General features: G+C 50.7%; 1 protein-coding gene across 1 annotated transcript in view; it reads left to right on the top strand.

Moving 5' to 3' along the window:
* The window catches only part of TNKS1BP1 (tankyrase 1 binding protein 1), a 28,954-nt gene extending 12,155 nt beyond the window's left edge, over positions 1 to 16,799 (top strand). Inside the window, exons 5-10 of the mRNA XM_023743135.1 lie at positions 202 to 2,267; positions 9,712 to 10,078; positions 10,329 to 10,479; positions 10,843 to 10,979; positions 15,551 to 15,708; positions 16,739 to 16,799. Coding sequence (XP_023598903.1) covers positions 202 to 2,267; positions 9,712 to 10,078; positions 10,329 to 10,479; positions 10,843 to 10,979; positions 15,551 to 15,708; positions 16,739 to 16,799 — 2,940 coding nt within the window. The remainder of the gene's footprint in view (positions 1 to 201; positions 2,268 to 9,711; positions 10,079 to 10,328; positions 10,480 to 10,842; positions 10,980 to 15,550; positions 15,709 to 16,738) is intronic.
* The last annotated feature ends 1,011 nt before the right edge of the window (positions 16,800 to 17,810 follow it).

Below are 17,810 nucleotides of genomic sequence, written 5' to 3'. Positions count from 1 at the left end.
AATAGGAATTATCCTCATTTGAAGAGGAAGACCCTGAGGCCCAGAGTGATTAAGTGATTTGCTCAAGGTTACACAGCTGAGATGTAAACCCAGACTTTGTGCTGCTAAGTGGGGCTCTCGGGCACTAGGCAGTGCTGTCGTTCTGGGTTGACTCTAAGCATTGTTTCTTTGTCTCTTTTTTTTTTCTTTCCTGATTCCCAGGGACTCCTGGGCTGGGCCCAGAAAGATCTGCAGAGTGAATTTGGGATTGCAGCGGACCCACAGCCCAGCAGTTTCAGCCCTTCCAGCTGGTCCCAAGATGCTTCCCAAGACTATGGCCTTGGGGGTGTGAGCCCTGGAGGAGACCCGGGCCTTGGAGAGAGCAGCTGGACCAGCAAGTATGGGCAAGGAGCGGGGGAAGGGAGCACCAGGGAGTGGGCCAGCAGGTGTGGCATCGGCCAGGAGGAGATGGAGGCTGGCAGTGGAGACAGGAGGGAGGCGTCCCAGGACTGGATAACCGGGAAGCCAAACCCACTTGGCACTCTGCAGAACCCAGAGTCTGCTGCACAGGACTGGGAGTTCAGAAGGAGGGACTCCCAGGGCACTTACTCCAGCCGGGATGCAAGTCTTCGGGACTGGGAATTTGGGAAGAGAGATTCTCTGGGCGTGTACACCAGCCAGGTTGCAGATGAGCAGGGCCAGGAATTGGGGAAGAAGGAGCCGCTTGGCCGTTACAGCAGCCAGGATGGAGGTGAGCATGACCAGGAGTTTGAAGAGAGAGATGCTGCACTCGGTGCCTTCGGCAGCCAGGATGCCGAGCAGCAGGGCCAGGGCTTCGGGCAGAGCACCTGGATGAGTGACTACAGCAGTGGCAGCAGCTCTACCCTCCTCGGCTCCCAGGACAGAGGCTTCAGCACGAGAGCCCTGAGTGCTGGGTTCAGCCCCGAGGAAGCCCAGCAGCAGGATGAGGAATTTGAGAAAAAGATTCCGAGTGGCGGAGACGGCCTTGGCGAGGCTGGCAGGGATGCAAACCAGCCAGAAGAGAGAGAGCCAGGGGGCCTGTTCAGCCCCAGCACCCCCCAGTCACAGGATGGGGCACTTGGGCAGACAGAGCAAGGCAGTGATGCCACCCAGGAGGTCGAAGGGCTGCAGGGCAGACAGCAGGCAGGGGGCCAGAGCCCTGGTGATGCTGACCTGGAGGATAGGGAGACCGGGAAGCGAGGCTGGGCCACTGAGTTCAGCCTCAGAGTTGACTCGCAGCTGGAGACCACATTCAGCCCGGGGCGGCCAGACTGGAGTGATGATTTCTGCATTGAGGGCACGGAGAGGAGCCACCAGTTTGGCATCATCGGCAATGACAGAGCTAGTGGTGCTGGCCTGAGCCCTTCCGGCAAGATGGGAGGTGGCCACTTTGTGCCTCCTGGGAAGAACACAGCCAGGCCTGTGGATTGGACTGACCAGCTAGGCCTCAGGAACCTGGAAGTGTCCACCTGTTTGGGTGCCAGGGGCTTGAGTGAGGCCAGGGAGAATGCCGTGGGACAGATGGGCTGGTCAGACAACCTGGGCTTGAGGGACATGGACCTGGCTAGCCGTTTGGAGACTGGGGGTTCCGAAGAGCCCAGGGGAATCAGAGTTGGGGAGGAGGACTGGACTTCTGATGTCGGGGTGAGGAGCAGAGATTTTTCAGGGGTGGGGGAGGTAGGAAGCCACAGTCAGGCCAGGGAGAGTGGTGTGGGGCAGACCGACTGGTCAGGCGTGGAAGCCGGAGAGTTCTTTAAGGCAAGGGAGCATGGAGTGGGACAGGCAGACTGGACACCTGACTTCGGGCTGAGGAACATGGCCTCAGGGGTAGGCTGCAGCCCTGGAGAGCCCCGACAGCTTGGGGTGGGCCAGATGGACTGGGGCAACAATCTGGGCCTGAGGAATTTGGAGGTGTCTTGTGACCTGGAGTCAGGAGGGTCCCCTGAGCCCCGAGGATGTGGAGTGGGGCAGATGGACTGGGCCCAGGACTTGGGTCTGCGGAACGTGGAGCTCTCGGGGGGCCCGAGTGAAGCCAGGGAGCATGGGGTGGGCGAGGTTGACCAGTGCCCAGAACTAGACCTTAGGAACAATGGGGGCTTATCCCCAGACCTGGAGGCCAGAGACCCCTCAGAGGCCAGGGAACTGGGAGTCGGCGAGACAAGTGGACCAGAGACCCCTGGTGAGGAAGACTCCTCACCTTCCTCAGAGTCCTGCCGCCCTGAAGACCTTGGGATGGAGATGGGAGATGTCTCAGGCTTTGGAGACAGGTAAGGGAGCCCATCCTGGTGGGGGAGGGAAGGTGTGATGGCTTTTCCCAAGGACTTCTAGGGTTTGGAAAATTGAGACGTTTCAGACTTTGGATTTTTTAAAATTGAAATATGATACAGATTAATTTCTTCTTTGAATGATGAATGTCATGTTTGAGGTGTTACTCTTTTGCCACCTGTGCTTTAGGCTCTTGGTGATTTTGGGGTTGAGACCCTGCAGGGGGAAATGGTTTATGTCCTGTCCTGGATGGTTTCTGGTATGTCCCTTGCTTGTGCACAGCAGCTATTTTGCATTCCTCTCACCCTGGAAGTCATAGGTGCTCCCGGACCAGGGAACATGGGTGCTTCCATAGATGTAGAAAAGAGAACTTCATGTATTTTTGGCCTGGTCTAGTACAGGTTGAGGATTCCCTGGGTGGGGCGCTCGACTAATAAATGAAAGAAAGATTGGTAGTTCGAAACCACCCAGAGACGTCTTGGAAGACAGGCCTGGTGATCTGCTTCTGAAAGGTCACAACCTTGCAGACCCTATGGAGCAGTTCTACTCTATACACGCAGGGTTGCCATGAGTCCCAATTGACTCGATAGCAACTAACAACACTATAGGTCGGAATAAGAATGGACTTTGGTCCCCGGTGATTCTTGCAGAGGTTAGGAACTTGATGCTTCTTGCCTGCTCTGTCATGAGGCTCGAAGGAGGAGTGGTTTCATAGCAACCTGAAGGGCACTGGGACCTGGCTCTTGGCCCCATGACCTTGGCCTCCCTGCACAAAGTTGCTGAAAGACAGAACTTTTAAAAGGAACAGATTGTAGTTTTATGAACCAGTCACTGTCTCATGGATTTTTATGTTCTAAAACCAACTGAGGTGATTTCGCACCCAGAAGGGTAGCTGAAAAGGCATTGCATCTATTTCATTAGTATTTCCATCCACTGAGTTTTGGTTTTGTTCTCTTTACTGACTAGGAGAGCTTCTCACAGGGCTTGTGGGGAAGAAAGGAAGGGAGATGTTGGCTGGGGTCTGTGTTCTAAGTGGGACAGGTGGTAGTGGGAGGAGGGTGAGAGGGACCAGGAAAGTTCTACAATCACTGGGGTGTTGGAGTGGCTCGGGAGACATGTATGGGGTTGAGGAGAAGTGGTGGTGGTGGGGGAGGTGGGCAGAACAGGCTTTGAGGTGGAGGAGCGGGGAGAATGCCCAGGGGAGTTGAGGAGGGAGCTTTCTGGGGAGCCAGCTGTTGGGGGAGATGGAGGAGTGTGGGGGCAAATCCAGGAGACCGAAGGCTGCAGGGCAGGGGTGAGTGCCCAGGACTGGTGCTCACAGGATCCCGGACGAGCTGCTGGACCTCTCTGAGCCTCGGTTTCTAACATTTAGACTCAGGGAGCTCAGAGTTCTGGCTTTAAAATTTCTGTTCATGGGAGCTTGTAGGGTCCTTGTGGTTGCTCCCGATTTCTCTGCCCAGGACTCAGAGAACTCTGCACTCTGGTGCTCAGCTTCATGTCTTACCTCCTTCATCTTCACAGCTGCCCTGTGAAGCAGGAAAGAGATTGTTATCTGCTCCAGTTTGCAGGTGGAGAGGTGATGTGACCCGCTTAAGGCCACAGAGTCAGTAATACTGCTCTCAGACTTATCGATAAGAAATGCTTTCAGGTGTGGCCCCTGCTCTGCAGCAGTTTAGACTACCAGGAGAGGGACCCACAGCTCTCCACCTTTTCCCTCTGACTGAGAACTGCCCTGCAGCGAACAATTCAAACCATAAGTGATTGAGAGTGATAGTATCTTTTCCTTTGTTTAAAATGGAGGCGGCTGCCCAGAGGTGGGGTGGGATTAGGGTGGGGTGGGGTTATGGCGGGACTGGATCCCTGGGTGGTGCAAATGTGAAATGCTTTCTGCTGCTGACTGAAATGTTGGAGGCTGGAGTCTACCCAGAGGCACCCTGAGAGAAAGTTCTGGTGATCTTTTGAAAAATCAGTCATTGAAAACCCTATGGAGCACAGTTCTGCTCTGACACACGTGGGGTCACTGTGAGTTGGAGTCGCCTGGACAGCAACTGGCTTGGGTTGTAGAAAAAAGAGGGTCAGGGCGTGACACTGGGAGTCCTGTGCACTCAGCTCTCTGAGCTTTGATTGCCCTCACACGTTGGAAACCTGCAGATTTTTCTGGCTCTGTTAAGATAGTCTGGCCAGTGTGGATGTGAGCTGAGTTTAGGGCTCAGCTGTGGTGCCCTGGTGGCACAGTAGTTAAATTCTTGGCTGCTGACCAAAAGGTTGGCAGTTCGAATCCACCAGCCACTCCTTGGAAACCCAATGGGGCAGTTTTATTCTGTCCTATAGGGTCGCCATGAGTCGACATTGACTCGACAACAACGGATTTGGTTTTGTTTTTGTGTGACCGTAAAGGTGAGCCTCATTTTATGCAATGGAAAACATGCCTCCCTCGCCCCCCGCCCCCAGCAGAAAGAAAAGAGTTGCTTTGGAGGGCTGGTTTGAGTTGTGTGCTGTAGGGCAGCCTTTCCCAACATGTGTTCTAAAGAATACCTGTCCACGAGTAAGTATGGAAAGTATTGCGTACTCTGTGGCCATAAAGGAGACTTTGGTGTGTGTATGAACATGCATGAGCACGTTAACGATGATGAGAAACACAGCAATAAAGAAACCTGTTTACCTTTTTCTACCCAGTGTTTCCCAAACTTAATTTGAGCAATATCCAAGGAGCTAGTGTCCTGAGCATGACTTAAACCCACTGCTGTCGAGTTGTTTCCAACTCATAGCGACCCTATAGGACAGAGTAGAACTGCCCTGTAGGGTTTCCAGAGTGGCTGGTAGATTTGAACTGCCAACCTTTTCGTTAGCAGCCGAGCTCTTAACCACTGTGCCACCAGGGCTCGGAGCTCACTTAGGGAAACTCTATACTATGGAAAATTTCTCTTTGAAGGAAATGTTCGGAGGTTCCTTTTGTAACAAGATGCCCTTGTGGATAGCTCAGGGTAGCCTGGCTTTCAGGTTTGAATCCCGAGTCTGTCACCAGCTCTGTGATCTTGAACAAATTACTTATCAGTGCCTTCAAGTTGGGAGTAATCATAATACATACCCACTTCATAGGGTTGTTGTGAGGGTTAAGAGTTAATACATGTTAAATGACAGAAACCTGTCTGGCAGGTGGTAATCACTGAAAGCGTGTTAGCTCCCTGTATTTGTATCTGTTTTGCCAGTTTGGATGTGAGGTGTCCCTAAAGTGAGGCCCTTGCGGACATTTCTGTCACTGTTCCTTTGTTGGATGAAGGTACCCCTGATTGTGGTCATTGACTAGACTGCTGTCTGGCACAGCTGTGGCAAGACTAGCATGGGGATGGGGCATGGTGAGAAGTGAGAACACGGGCTCCCCTCATCTGTGTCTGGGGCCACCTCACCCTCTCGAATGGCACTTCTGGGTTCCCATGGAGCTGGCTTTCCATCCTCTCCTCTCTCTGGCCTCCTGCTCACCTCCTGGCTCTCCCTCAAGGGATGCAAGAGCCTCTGAGCCATTTTGGGGTCATTACAGAATCTGAGAAGAACCTCAGTGATCACTGAGTCCAGCTCCTTTATTTGTGGTTGGGGAAACTGAGGCCCAAGCTTGTGACTGTGGGCTTCATCATGTTTCCTCAGGTCCCAGCCTTGTGGCCCCCTCTCGGGGTGCCCCTTGTCTCACTGGGGTCACATCCTTCCAGCTCCAGCCCCGAACCCTTTCATATTTCAGGCCTGGCAGCCTTGCATACCAGAAAAGTAATTTTTTGCAGATCTACTACATGCCATCATGGTGTTTGCACCTGGAGTGGGGTCATCAGGCTGCTCAGAGTCTAGACAGCATGAGGGGCTTAGACGGTATAATATGAGGCGTGCTCTCAGGCCAGGAATCCATGTTGAGGATGATGACAATTGCCCTAATAATTTGTTCCATTCATCAAGCACTAACTGTGCCCTGGGCACATATTTCTGTCAATAAACCCAGTGGAGTATAACCAGTTGCTGTTGAGTCGACTACTACTCATGGTGACCCCGGGTGTGTCAGAGTAGAACTGTGCTCTGTAGGGTTTTCAGTGGCTGGATTTTGGAAGTACCTTGCCAGGCCTTTCTTCCAAGAGGCCTCTGGGTGGACTTCAACCTTTTGGTTAGCAGCTGAGTGTGTTGACCGTTTGCACCCCAAAGCATAGGTACTTTTATTATCCCCATTTTACAGGTGAAGAAACTGAGTCTTAGAGTGGGTCCGTAACTTTGCTAAAGCCACAGGCGTAGTAAGTGATGGAACCTAGATCTGGACCAGAGTGGCCGGACTCAGTATCCAGGTTCCTGACTACTCTGCTCTCCTGCTTCCCTGCTGGGGCGGGGCTCAGGTCATAGGTGTTCTGGGCGTCCAAGAGATGGGAGAGCTCCCTGAGATGAGGTGATGGGGAAGTGGGGTTTAGATACGTAGGCAGGACGATATGCCCTGCATTCCTTGGGGCTGTCGCCACCCCAGCACCCATCCAGGCTCCTCCCCTAACCTCTGCCTGTGTGGCATGGGGCCAAGTCTGGGGAGTGAATCTTTCCAACCGACTGATGGGTGTTTCACATCCCTTTAGCTCTAGGGGCTTGCCCTCAGCTTTCCCTCTGCCCTGCCCCAGGGAGAGGCTCTGGGCAGAGCCCCTTGGCTGGGTGGGGTGCTGTCTCCACCCTTTCCCTCCCTAGTCTCCCTGCTTTTAAGCTGGTTGTGAGGGTGAAGTGGCTTTGGCCACCGTCCAGGCCTGTTCCCAACTCCGCTGCCTTGTGTCCTTCTGCTGCACCACTGCCTCCTCCCCCCACTCCCCATTCTGCTTTAATTTCCATCTGTCAGCAGCTTGTGGAAGGACAGATTGACACATGTTCTCTCCCTCCCTCCCCCTCTTCTGGCTTGGTATTGACTCACCTGCCTCCCTCTCCTCCCCTTCAATCCTGCCGAGAACTCAGCAGCCTGACTTCCGGGCGGGCGCTGCCCCACCGGCCTTTCCCAGGCCCGACTGTGTGCCTGCATGTGAGCGCAGGGACAAGTTGGTGTGTCAGGTGTGGCTCTGTGCTGGGCTTATAGGTGTGGGGGCACTAGGCGTGCTGAGAGGGAGTGACAGCCAGACAGCACACATGCTGCCTGTGTGAGGTGTGCAGTGTGTGTGTGTGTGTGTGGTAAGGAGTGACAGCTGGACAGCACACACGCTCCCTCTGTGAGGAGTGCAGTGAGTGTGTGTGTGTGTGTGTGTGCATGTGCACATGGGTATTGTAGGGACTGACAGCTGGACAGCACACATACTCCCTGTATTGGGAGCACAGTGAATGTGTACAGTGTGTGTATTTTAGGGAGTGACAGTGGGACAGTGCACACACTCTGAGGTGTGCTGTGAGTGTGCATGCGCGTGCACGAGTGTGTATTTTAAGGAGTGACAGGTGGACAGTGCACATTATGAGATGTGCTGTCTGTGTGTGTGTGTACACGTGTGTGTATTTTAAGGAGTCACAGGTGGACAATGTACACTGTATGAAGTGTGCTGTGTGTGCAGAGTGTCTGCACGCATATATGTTGTAGGGAGTGACAACTGAGCAGCTCACACACTCCCTGTGTGAGGTGTGCTGTGTGTGCAGTGTGTGTGTGTATTTTAGGGAGTGAGACTGCACACAGAGTCGTGCAGTGTGTGTGCATGCGTGTGTATTTTAAGGAGTCACAGGTGGATGATGCGCACACACTGAGGTGTGCTGAGAGTGCATGTGTGTGCGCATGTATGTATTTTAAGGAGTCACAGGTGGACAATGCACACACTCGGATGTGCTGTGAGTGCATGTGTGTGTATTTTAAGGAGTCACAGGTAGACAGGGCACATACTGTATGAGGCGTGCTATGAGTGTGCACGCCTGTGTGTGTGTATTTTAAGGAGTTACAGGTGGACGGCGCACACACTGTATGTATGAGGTGTGCTGTGAGTGCGTGTGCGTGCATGCATGTGTATTTTAAAGAGTTACATGTGGACAGCACACATACTGTATGAGATGTGCTGTGAGTTCGCACGCGTGTGTGTGTGTATTTTAAAGAGTTACAGGTGGACAGCGCACACACTGAGGCATGCTATGAATGTGCGTGCGTGTGTGTATTTTAAGGAGTCACAGGTGGACCCTGCACGCACTGTATGAGGCGTGCTGTGTGTGCAGTGTGTGTATGTATTTTAGGCAGTGGCAGCCAGACTACACACGCTCAGAGTAGGAGGTATGTGAGTCCGTGAGCGTGTGCAGTGCGCTGTGCATGGTGTGCGTGTGTTGTGTTTTCAGGGTGCGGCAAGCGTGGCAATCTGAAGAGGCATGAGCTGCGTTGGGGCCCAAGGTGACCCAGCCCCTTATTCACTCAGCAGATGTTTATTTAGTCCCTTACTGGCTGTGCCCTGAAGGCACACAGGCAGAGGCCTGTATTTGCCCTTGGGGAGCTCACAGGCAGCAGTGGGACAACACATGAACAATGGAGCGCAGGACTCTGGGGCGGGGCTGGCGCAGGTGGGCACGTGAGGCTTGTAGAGGTGAGGGAAGGGAACAGGACAGCTTCAGAAGAGGGGCTGAACTGAAAGACCAGGAAGTTAAGCTATGATAGGGAGCTTTTGGGGGTGAGGGAGCAGTTTGTTCAAAGACTCGGCAGTGTGCAAGGCCCTGGTGTATTCTGGAACTCACTGGCAGTTCTGAGACTGGGCACAGGGAGGTGTGACAAGGGGGCTGAAAGAAGACACCAGGTTGGAGAGCCAGGTGGGCCAGTACCTGACTCATCCTAAGGAAAGTGACTACCCAAACAGGTCCCCTGGGAGGGAACACGTCGACAACATCAGCAACATGAATAGCAGCAATAATAATACAAACATAACCAGTGGCCACCGAGTTGACTCTGACTCCAGGTAACCCCATGTGTGTCAGAGTAACTGCTCCATGGGGTTTTCAGTAGCTTATTTTTGAGAAGTTGATCACCAGGCCTTTCTTCCAGGGCACTCTGGATGGACTCAAATCTCCAACCTTTGGTTAGCAGCTGAGTGCGTTAACTGTTTGCACTGCCCAGGGACTCTAGCAATCAATACTGGTAGCTGTTATTTGTAGGGCACATGCTGAGTGCCAGGCACTGTACAAGTGCTCTAGATTCTCATTTCCTCTCTGCAGTGACTCTAAAGTTAGAGGAAACCAAGGCTTTGAGGGGTGAAGGGACTCACTCAGAGTCTCCGTTAGTGCCTGGCGGACCTGGGATTTGACCCTGCCAGGCTGGTTGCCCTGACTGCTGTGTTGCTCAGGGCTCTGACCATGCCCTTCCTGAAGGAGTCTGGGAAAAGCATCACAAGGAGAAACAGAAGGGTTTGCAGGTGGGGGAGACAAGTTTGCCTAAGTGGGCTTGCGGGAGGGGGATAGACTTACGGTTGACCTTGTTCCTTGTCTGTCACTTCCCAGCCCTGGCAGGTGCCCTGCCCGCTCCCCACCCTCTGGCTCTCAGGGCCTGCTGGAGGAGATGGTGGCTGCCCACAGCTCCAAGGCAGTGGCCCACAGGGAGTCGGCGGCCTCGGCCCTTGGGCGCCTGTCGCAGGAGGGAGAAGCCATAGCTGTTGCTGACCAAGGGGAGCCTCTGGAGCATGGCAAGGACCCTTTGCCCTCTTGGAGGCCCCAGCCTGATGGTGAAGCCAGCCGGACAGAGGAGGTGGACGGCGGCTGGGACCCCCCAGGGCCTGGGCAGGGCGAGCAGGGGCCGGTACAGCCTCCTCAGAGGCCCCCCCAGTGCCTGCCCCCCAGCTCCCTGAGTCAGGACTTCTCCTTCATTGAGGTCAGTGGAGGGCAAGCCTAGGGCTCTTGTGTGGGATGTAAGTGATAGACCCAGAACCTGGTTCCTGGAGCCGCCCCTTAGCCATGAGGAGGGAGGGAGAGAGCGGGTTGTGGGTATGTTGTGTGAATAGGAAGCTCCGGACATTAGGGGGGATCAGCTAGCTCATGGCCAGCTGCTATTAGGGGCTCTGGTTGGACTGGGTGGGACCAGGGGACAGCAATGGCAATGGTGGTGCTGTTTTCTTGAGCAGGACACCGAGATCCTCGACAGTGCCATGTATCGGAGCCGTGCCAACCTGGGGCGCAAGCGTGGGCACCGGGCCCCAGCCATCCGGCCCGGTGGCACCCTGGGTCTGTCGGAGGCAGCGGACTCGGATGCACGCCTGTTCCAGGACTCTACAGGTAGGGCCCATGCATCATTTGTTGATGTCTGTGTCAATGTCGAGGTGATCCTTGGGTGGTGCAAACTGTTAAGCACTTGGCTAATAACCAAAAGGTTGGTGGTTCGAACCCACCCAGAAGCCCCTTGGAAGAAAGGCCTGGCGATCTACTTCTGAAAGGTCACAGCCATGAAAACCCTATGGAGCAGTTGTACTCTGCAAAACATGGGGTTGCCATGAATTGGAACCAACTTGACAGCAGCTCGTTTGTTTTTTTTTTGGTGTCGATGTTGGGGGGCACTAGGTCCAGGTTGTGCAGGGTTGGGGAGGTCTGGAGGTCTGCCTTTCACTGCCTGTGCTAAGCCCCCTCCCTGGGCCTTTGCAGAGCCACGGCCTTCCCGGGTGCCATCATCCGATGAGGAGGTGGTGGAGGAGCCTCAGAGCCGCCGAACACGGATGTCCTTGGGCACCAAGGGGCTGAAAGTCAACCTCTTTCCTGGCCTGAGCCCATCTGCCCTGAAGGTACCCTCTGATCATTTAGCAAACACATCCAGCCGCCTGGCCATCTGGTTACATTGCATCCAGCCTTATTTCTCTCCATCCACCTATGCGTTCCCCAGTCCCTCTCTCCCCTTTCCCTTCTCACGCGGCTCTCCAGTGAGGGCCCTCTGAAGATCCCTTTGTGCCCTGCTGGGCCCTGTGCTGTGTGCATGCTCTTGTTCCCTGAACCTCCCGGGGTATTGGGGCCCCAAGCTGTGCCCATAATTAATTCTGGCAAAGGGAGTTTAGTTGTTGCTGGAGAGGTACAGATAAGGGCCTGTTTAGAGAGAGAGGTTATTTTATAACAATGGGGCAGTGGGGCATGGGAGGATACATGGGGAAGGCCTCATGTAAGCATTTGATCTTGGCTTTGAGGCACACTTAGGAGTTTGCACAAAAGGTTAAATGCTTGCTGCTAACTGAAAGGGGTACCTCGGAAGAAAGGCCTGGCAATCTACTTCTGAAAAATCAGCCATTAAAAACCCTATGGACTTCACCCCAAAACAGCACAGTATACATTCTACTGTAGTGCACATGGATCCTTCTCCAGGATAGACCAGATTTTAGGGCACAAGGCAAGTCTTGATAAATTTCAAAAGATTGAAATCATACAAAGTATTTTCTCTGATCACAGTGGAGTGAAATAGAAACCAGTAACAGAAAAAAACCTGGAAAATACACAAACATATGGAAATCAAACAACACACTATTAAACTACCAATGGGTCAAGGAAGAAATCAAAAGAGAAATAACAAATTTCTTAGACTCAAATGAAAATGAAAGCACAGCATACCAAAACTTACGGGATGCAGCGAAAGCAGTACAGAGGGAAACTTACAATGATAAATTCCTACATAAAAAAAAGAAGAAGGATCTCAAATTAACAGCCTAACCGACAATTCCAGGAACTGGAATGAGAAGAGCAAACTAAGCCTAAACCTACCAGAAGAAAGGCAATAACATAGATCAGAGCAGAAATAAATAAACAGAAAAATAATACAATCAATAAAACCAGAAGTTGGTTCTTTGAAAAGATCAATAAGATTGACTGACTTTTAGCCAGACTGACAAAGAGAAGAAAGCAAGAACTAAAGTAAAAAATGAAAGGGGACATTACAGCTCACCTGATAGAAATAAAGATAATTATGACAGAATATTATGAACAACTGTATGGCAACAGACTGGATAACCTAGATGAAATGGACAAATTCTTAGAAGCACACAACCTACCTAAACTGACTCAAGAGGAAATAGGAAGTCTCTATAGACCCATAACAAGTGAAAAGATTGAATCAATGATCAAAAACCTCCTCCTAAAAAAGTCCTGGACCAGATGGCTTCACTGGGGAGTTCTACCAAACATTTAGAGAAGAATTGAGATCAATACTGTGTAAACCCTTCCAAAAGATAGAGAAGGAAGGAATACTCCTTAATTTGTTCTATGAAGCAAACATAACCCTAATGACAAAATCAGACAAAGACACCACAAGAAAAGAAAACTATAGGCCAATATCTCTTATGAATATAGATACAAAAATCCTCAACAAAATACTAACAAACAGAATCCAACAGCATATTAAAAGAATCATACACCATGACTGTCATGGTTTGAATTATGTCCCCCCAAAAATGTGTATATCAGTTTGTCTGGGCCATGATTCCTGGTATTATGTGATTTTCCTGTATGTTGTAAACCCTGCCTCTATGATGTTAATGAGAGAGGATGGGTGGCAGTTGTGTTAGTAAGGCAGGACCTGATCTACAAGACTGGATTGTGTCCTGAGGCAATCTCTTGAGATATAAAAGACAGAAGTGAGCAGTGAGACAGGGACCTCATACCATCAAGAAAGCAGTGCCGGGAGCAGAGTGCGTCCTTTGGACGGGGGTCCCTGCGCCGAGAAGCTCCTAGTCCGGGGGAACACTGATGAGAAGGCCCACAGAGAGAAAAAGCCTTCCACTGGAGCTGGCACCTTGAATTTGGGCTTTTAGCCTACTTTGATTGTGAGGAAATAAACTTCTCTTCGTTAAAACCATCCACTTGTGGTATTTCTGTTATGGCAGCACTAGATGACTAAGACAATGACTAACTGGGATTTATTCCAGGAATGCAAGGATGGTTCAACATTAGAAATTCAATCAACGTAATACACGACATCAGAACAAAGGAAAAGAACCATGATCATCTCTATGGTTGCAGAAAAAGCATTTGATAAAATCCAACATGCTTTCTTGATGAAAACCTAAAGAAGATTGGAATAAAGGGGAAACTCCTCAATATGATTCAGGGAGTATATGAAGAGCCAACAGTCAACATTATACTTAATGGAGAAAGACTGAGAGCTTTTCCCTTGAAATCGGGAACAAGACAGGGGTGCCCACTTTCACCACGTCTATTCAGTATTGTATTAGAAATCCTAGCCAGAACAATAAGACAAGAAAAGAAATAAAAGGTATCCAGATTGGAAAAGAAGTAAAATTATCTTTATCCACTGATGATATGATTCTATATTTAGAAAATCCGAAAGAGTCCACAAGAAAACTTCTAGAGCTAATAGAGGAATTTAGCAAAGTTTCAGGGTACAAAGTTAACAAAAATCAGTTGTGTTTCTATACAGCAGCAATGAGAAATCTGAAAGGGAGATTAGGGAAACAATTCCCTTTACAATAGCATCCAAGAGAATAACCAGGGACATGAAGGACTTATACAATGAAAAAGTAAAACACTGCTGAAAGAGATTAAAAAAGACTTAAATAAATGGAAAAATGTTTCAGGTTCATGGATTGAAAGACTTAATATTGTTAAGATGTCAATACCTCCCAAAGTGATCTATAAATTCAGTGCAATCCTGATCAAAATTCTAACAGCCTTCTTTACAGAAATAGAAAAACCAATCCTCAACTTTATGTGTAATGGCAAGAGGCCCCGAATAGCTAAAACAGTGTTGATAGAGATTAACAAAGTAGGAGAACTCACACTTCCTGCCCTGGTGGTGTAGTGGTTAAGAGCTAACCAAATGGTCAGCGGTTTGACTCCATCAGCCGCTCCTTGGAAACCCTATGGGGCAGTTCTACTCTGTCCTATACTGTTGCTACGAGTTGGAATCGACTTTACAGCAATGGTTGTTGTGTTTTGTTTTGTTTTTATATACAGCTGCAGTAATCAAAACAGCCTGGTACTGGTATAACAGTAGACAGATAGACCAATGGAATAGAATTGAGAGTCCAGAAATAAACCCACACATCTATGATCAGCTGATATTTGAGAAGGCTGCTAAGTCCATTCAATGGGAGAAGAAGAGTCTCTTCAATAAATGGCTCTGGGAAAATTGGATTTCCACATGCAGAGAAATGAAACAGGGTTCATGCCTCACACCATACACAGATATGCACACTTAAACCGTAAAATTCTTAGAAGAACAAGCAGGGGCAACGCTGTCAGGCCTAGCTTTCAACAATGGATTATCTAATATACTAACAAAAGCACAGAGGGCAATAGACAAAATAAATAAATGGGACCTCATAAAAATCAAAAACTTTTGTTCATCAAAAGACTTTACCAAAAAAGTGAAAAGACAAGCTACCAACTGGGAGAATATCTTCGTAAACCATATATCTGAAAAGAAACTTATAACCAAAATATATATAAAATTTTTGACAACTTAACAACAAAAAGACAAATAACCCACTCATAAAATGGGCAAAGGACTTGAATAGACATTTCGCCAAAGAGGACATTCAGTTGGCCACCAAACACATGAAAAGATGCTCAGCTTCATTAGCCATCAGAGAGATGCAAATCAAAACCACCATGAGATATCATTTCACTCCCATTGGGATGGCTAAAATAAAAAACGCAGAAAACAGCAAATGTTAGCAAGGATGTAGGGAAATTGGAACCCTTACTCATTGCTGGTGGGAATGCAAAATGGTACAGCCGTTGTGGAAAACAGTGTGGCAGTTCCTCAAAAAACTAAAACTACCATATGACCCAGCAATTTTACTCCTAGGTATATACGCAAAAGACTTGAAAGCAGAGACTCAGAGACTTGTACACCAGTGTTCATTGCAGCACTATTCACAATAGCCAAAAGGTGGAAACAGCATAAATGCCCATTAAGAGATGAATGGATAAACTAAACATGGTACATACATAACAATGGAATACTACTCAGCTAGTAGGAGAAATGAAGTCCTGATACATCTACAGTATGGATGTTTTTAATGGGGAGTAGGGAGGCAATCCAGGCAGAGGAAACAGAACGAGCAAAGGTACATGGGTGGGAAGTCACCACTGGCTTTGTCCAGCCCAGTTTGTAGGAATTCAGTTCAGCAATATCTTTCTAAAGACCTACTGTGTACAAGGCATAGCTCAGCTGTTAGGGGAAGCTCAGCTGAGCCAGGTGCAGACCTTGTCTTTAAGTGATTCCCTGTCCATGCAGAGGAGTGTGTGCTTGATTCTGGGGGGCCGCATGCTCTTGGGAGAAAGCCTAGCACCCTGCAAATGCCCCTGCCTCTCCCCACTCACATCTCTCTGAATCTGTCTTGCATCATAGGCTAAGCTGCGCACCCGGAACCGCTCAGCTGAGGAGGGGGAGCCGGCAGAGAGCAAGTCAACCCAGAAGGAGTCTGCGGTCCAGCGCTCCAAGTCCTGCAAAGTCCCTGGCCTGGGGAAGCCCCTCACATTACCTCCCAAGCCAGAGAAATCCTCAGGGTAGGTGTCCTAAGCTGTGGGTATTGACTGACCTCACTGTATTAGCCTCAAAAGGGAAACCCCATGCAAGGTGTGGAATCACCTGCAGAAAGCAGTTTGACCTTTGTTCCTGGTTCTTTTGAGTTGGACCAACACCTGAGGCTAATGAGTGAGGACTGACCAGACCAAGAGGGACCACCTGGGAGCCTGATGCTGACTAAGCCCCAGGAGACACCGTGTAATCTATCATGGCCATGTGGGGAGGCCGATACGAGCCCTGAACTCTGAGGTGCAGATGAGCTTCCTGGTTGGTGACCGTGTATGAGAGAGGGTAGCATGTCCCTTATTGGGACATGGAAACTCTGTGCTAGGGCCTTCCCAGACCTCACCCTGTGCATCTCTTAATTTTTATCCTTTTGGTTGTGATAAATCTGTAGCCAAAAGTATGGTATACTCTCCGTGAATTCTGTGAGGCAGTTCCAGCGAACTCATGGGCAGTAAGAGCCAGCAGGGGCTGGCGTCTACCTGTTTGGCAGTCTGAAAGAAGGTGTCCTTCTAACTTTTGAGGTCTGACCCAGCTCTGGGTGGCTAGGTCAGAGAAAATGCTACATGGGCAGCTGGTCTGAAAGATGGTGTCTGTCTAACTTGTGAGCTCTGTCCCAGCTTTGGGTGGCCAAGGTCAGAGAAGGGAGTGCCGTGGGGGCAGCTGGCATTGAGGATGGAGAAGTGGGAAAGTGAGGGCTGGTTCCATCCCCATGTTTTGGGGATTGGACTCATGCTGATCCTTACTGCACAGTTGGCAACAAAGGTGGAATTTACTTGCTTTACCCCTTGCTTAGTGCACCCCAATTTACAGAGGAAACTGAGGACCAGAGAGGAGGTTGACATGCTCAAGTTTAACTGTATTTAGTTTGTGGCAGAGCTCTGGTCTCTTCAGCTAGACCCCAGGCTACCTGTTTGGGTTGGAGGGCAGGTTTATGTCCCTACCAAGCCTCCTCATTTTGTTCGGCTTCCCTAAAATTTGCCTTTTGCCCTTTGCCCTGTCTTCTAGGTCAGAAGGATCATCACCCAACTGGCTGCAAGCCCTGAAGCTGAAGAAGAAGAAGGTCTGAGAAGTCACTGAGGTGAGGTCAGGTTCCCAGGCTAAGTTCCTGCTTGGGGCTAGGGGAGTAGAATCCAGGGGTGGGTAGGGCTGGCCCTGGAGGACTCAGGAGGCCCTAGACCCTCCCCTCTTCCAGGCTGGAGGGAGGCTGGAAATAGGCAAGTGAATTCAGGCTCCAGAGAGCTGGTGAGTCCCTCGGCTCCCAGGGCTGGTCCCAGGGCAGGGTGCTATCTGGCCTGGCATGGAAGAGGAGGAGGGCTTCCATCTCAGCCTCCCTCCCTGCACTCAGGGACAGTCCACCATGCACTGTGGATGACCTGAGTGTGGTCAGACGGCCCTTCTGGTCTGAAATCCTCAGGGGACTCACCAGGCCCTGGTGTGGAGGCCAGTCTTAAGGACAATTAGCAGGGCTCTTCCTCATGACTTGGGGGGAGCCAGGGTGGGCATTGGGGCAGGGAGGAAGCAGAAGTCTCACCTCTACCCAGTGTGGCCCCCTCCTCTGACTGCCGTTCCTCCCTCCATTGCAGGTCCCTCCCATCTGGCAGTCTCAGGCAGTGCTGTTCCTTTGGGGTCCCCAGGCGAGGAGACGGCTGGAGCCCCCTGTGCCCAAGCTGCAGCCTCTGTCCCTCCCCACCTCTGAGGAGTGTCTGGGGAGGCACATTTATGCACTTTGTACCCCCTTCCCAATTCCCCCCTACCTGCCTGCCCCACCCGGGTTCAGTCTTAGTGGTTAAAGGTTTTGGTCCCTCCCCCGCTCTCCACTCCTCCCTCTCTGCTTCCTCCAGCTTCCCTTGGGTTTTCTTTTGATACCAATTTATAGCATTTTTTTATAAAAGCCTTTGATTTTTGTAATGGATGGAGCCTGCCCCAGCCCTGCCCCGGCTCCCCTGCCGCCCTGCCAGGTGCCCCACAGAGACCAATGACGTTTTGCCACTTGAAACAATAAAGTTTTTTGGGAATTGGTGCTGCCCAGGCTGTGGTGTGTGGTCATGGCTCCCTGTCCCTCCTCCCAAGGCTGAAG

This window comes from Trichechus manatus, unplaced genomic scaffold, assembly GCF_000243295.1.
Source record: "Trichechus manatus latirostris isolate Lorelei unplaced genomic scaffold, TriManLat1.0 scaffold00236, whole genome shotgun sequence".
Classification (NCBI taxonomy): Eukaryota; Metazoa; Chordata; class Mammalia; order Sirenia; family Trichechidae; genus Trichechus; species Trichechus manatus.
Note: the sequence above shows the minus strand (reverse complement) of the source record. Positions and strands in the feature narration are given on the sequence as shown.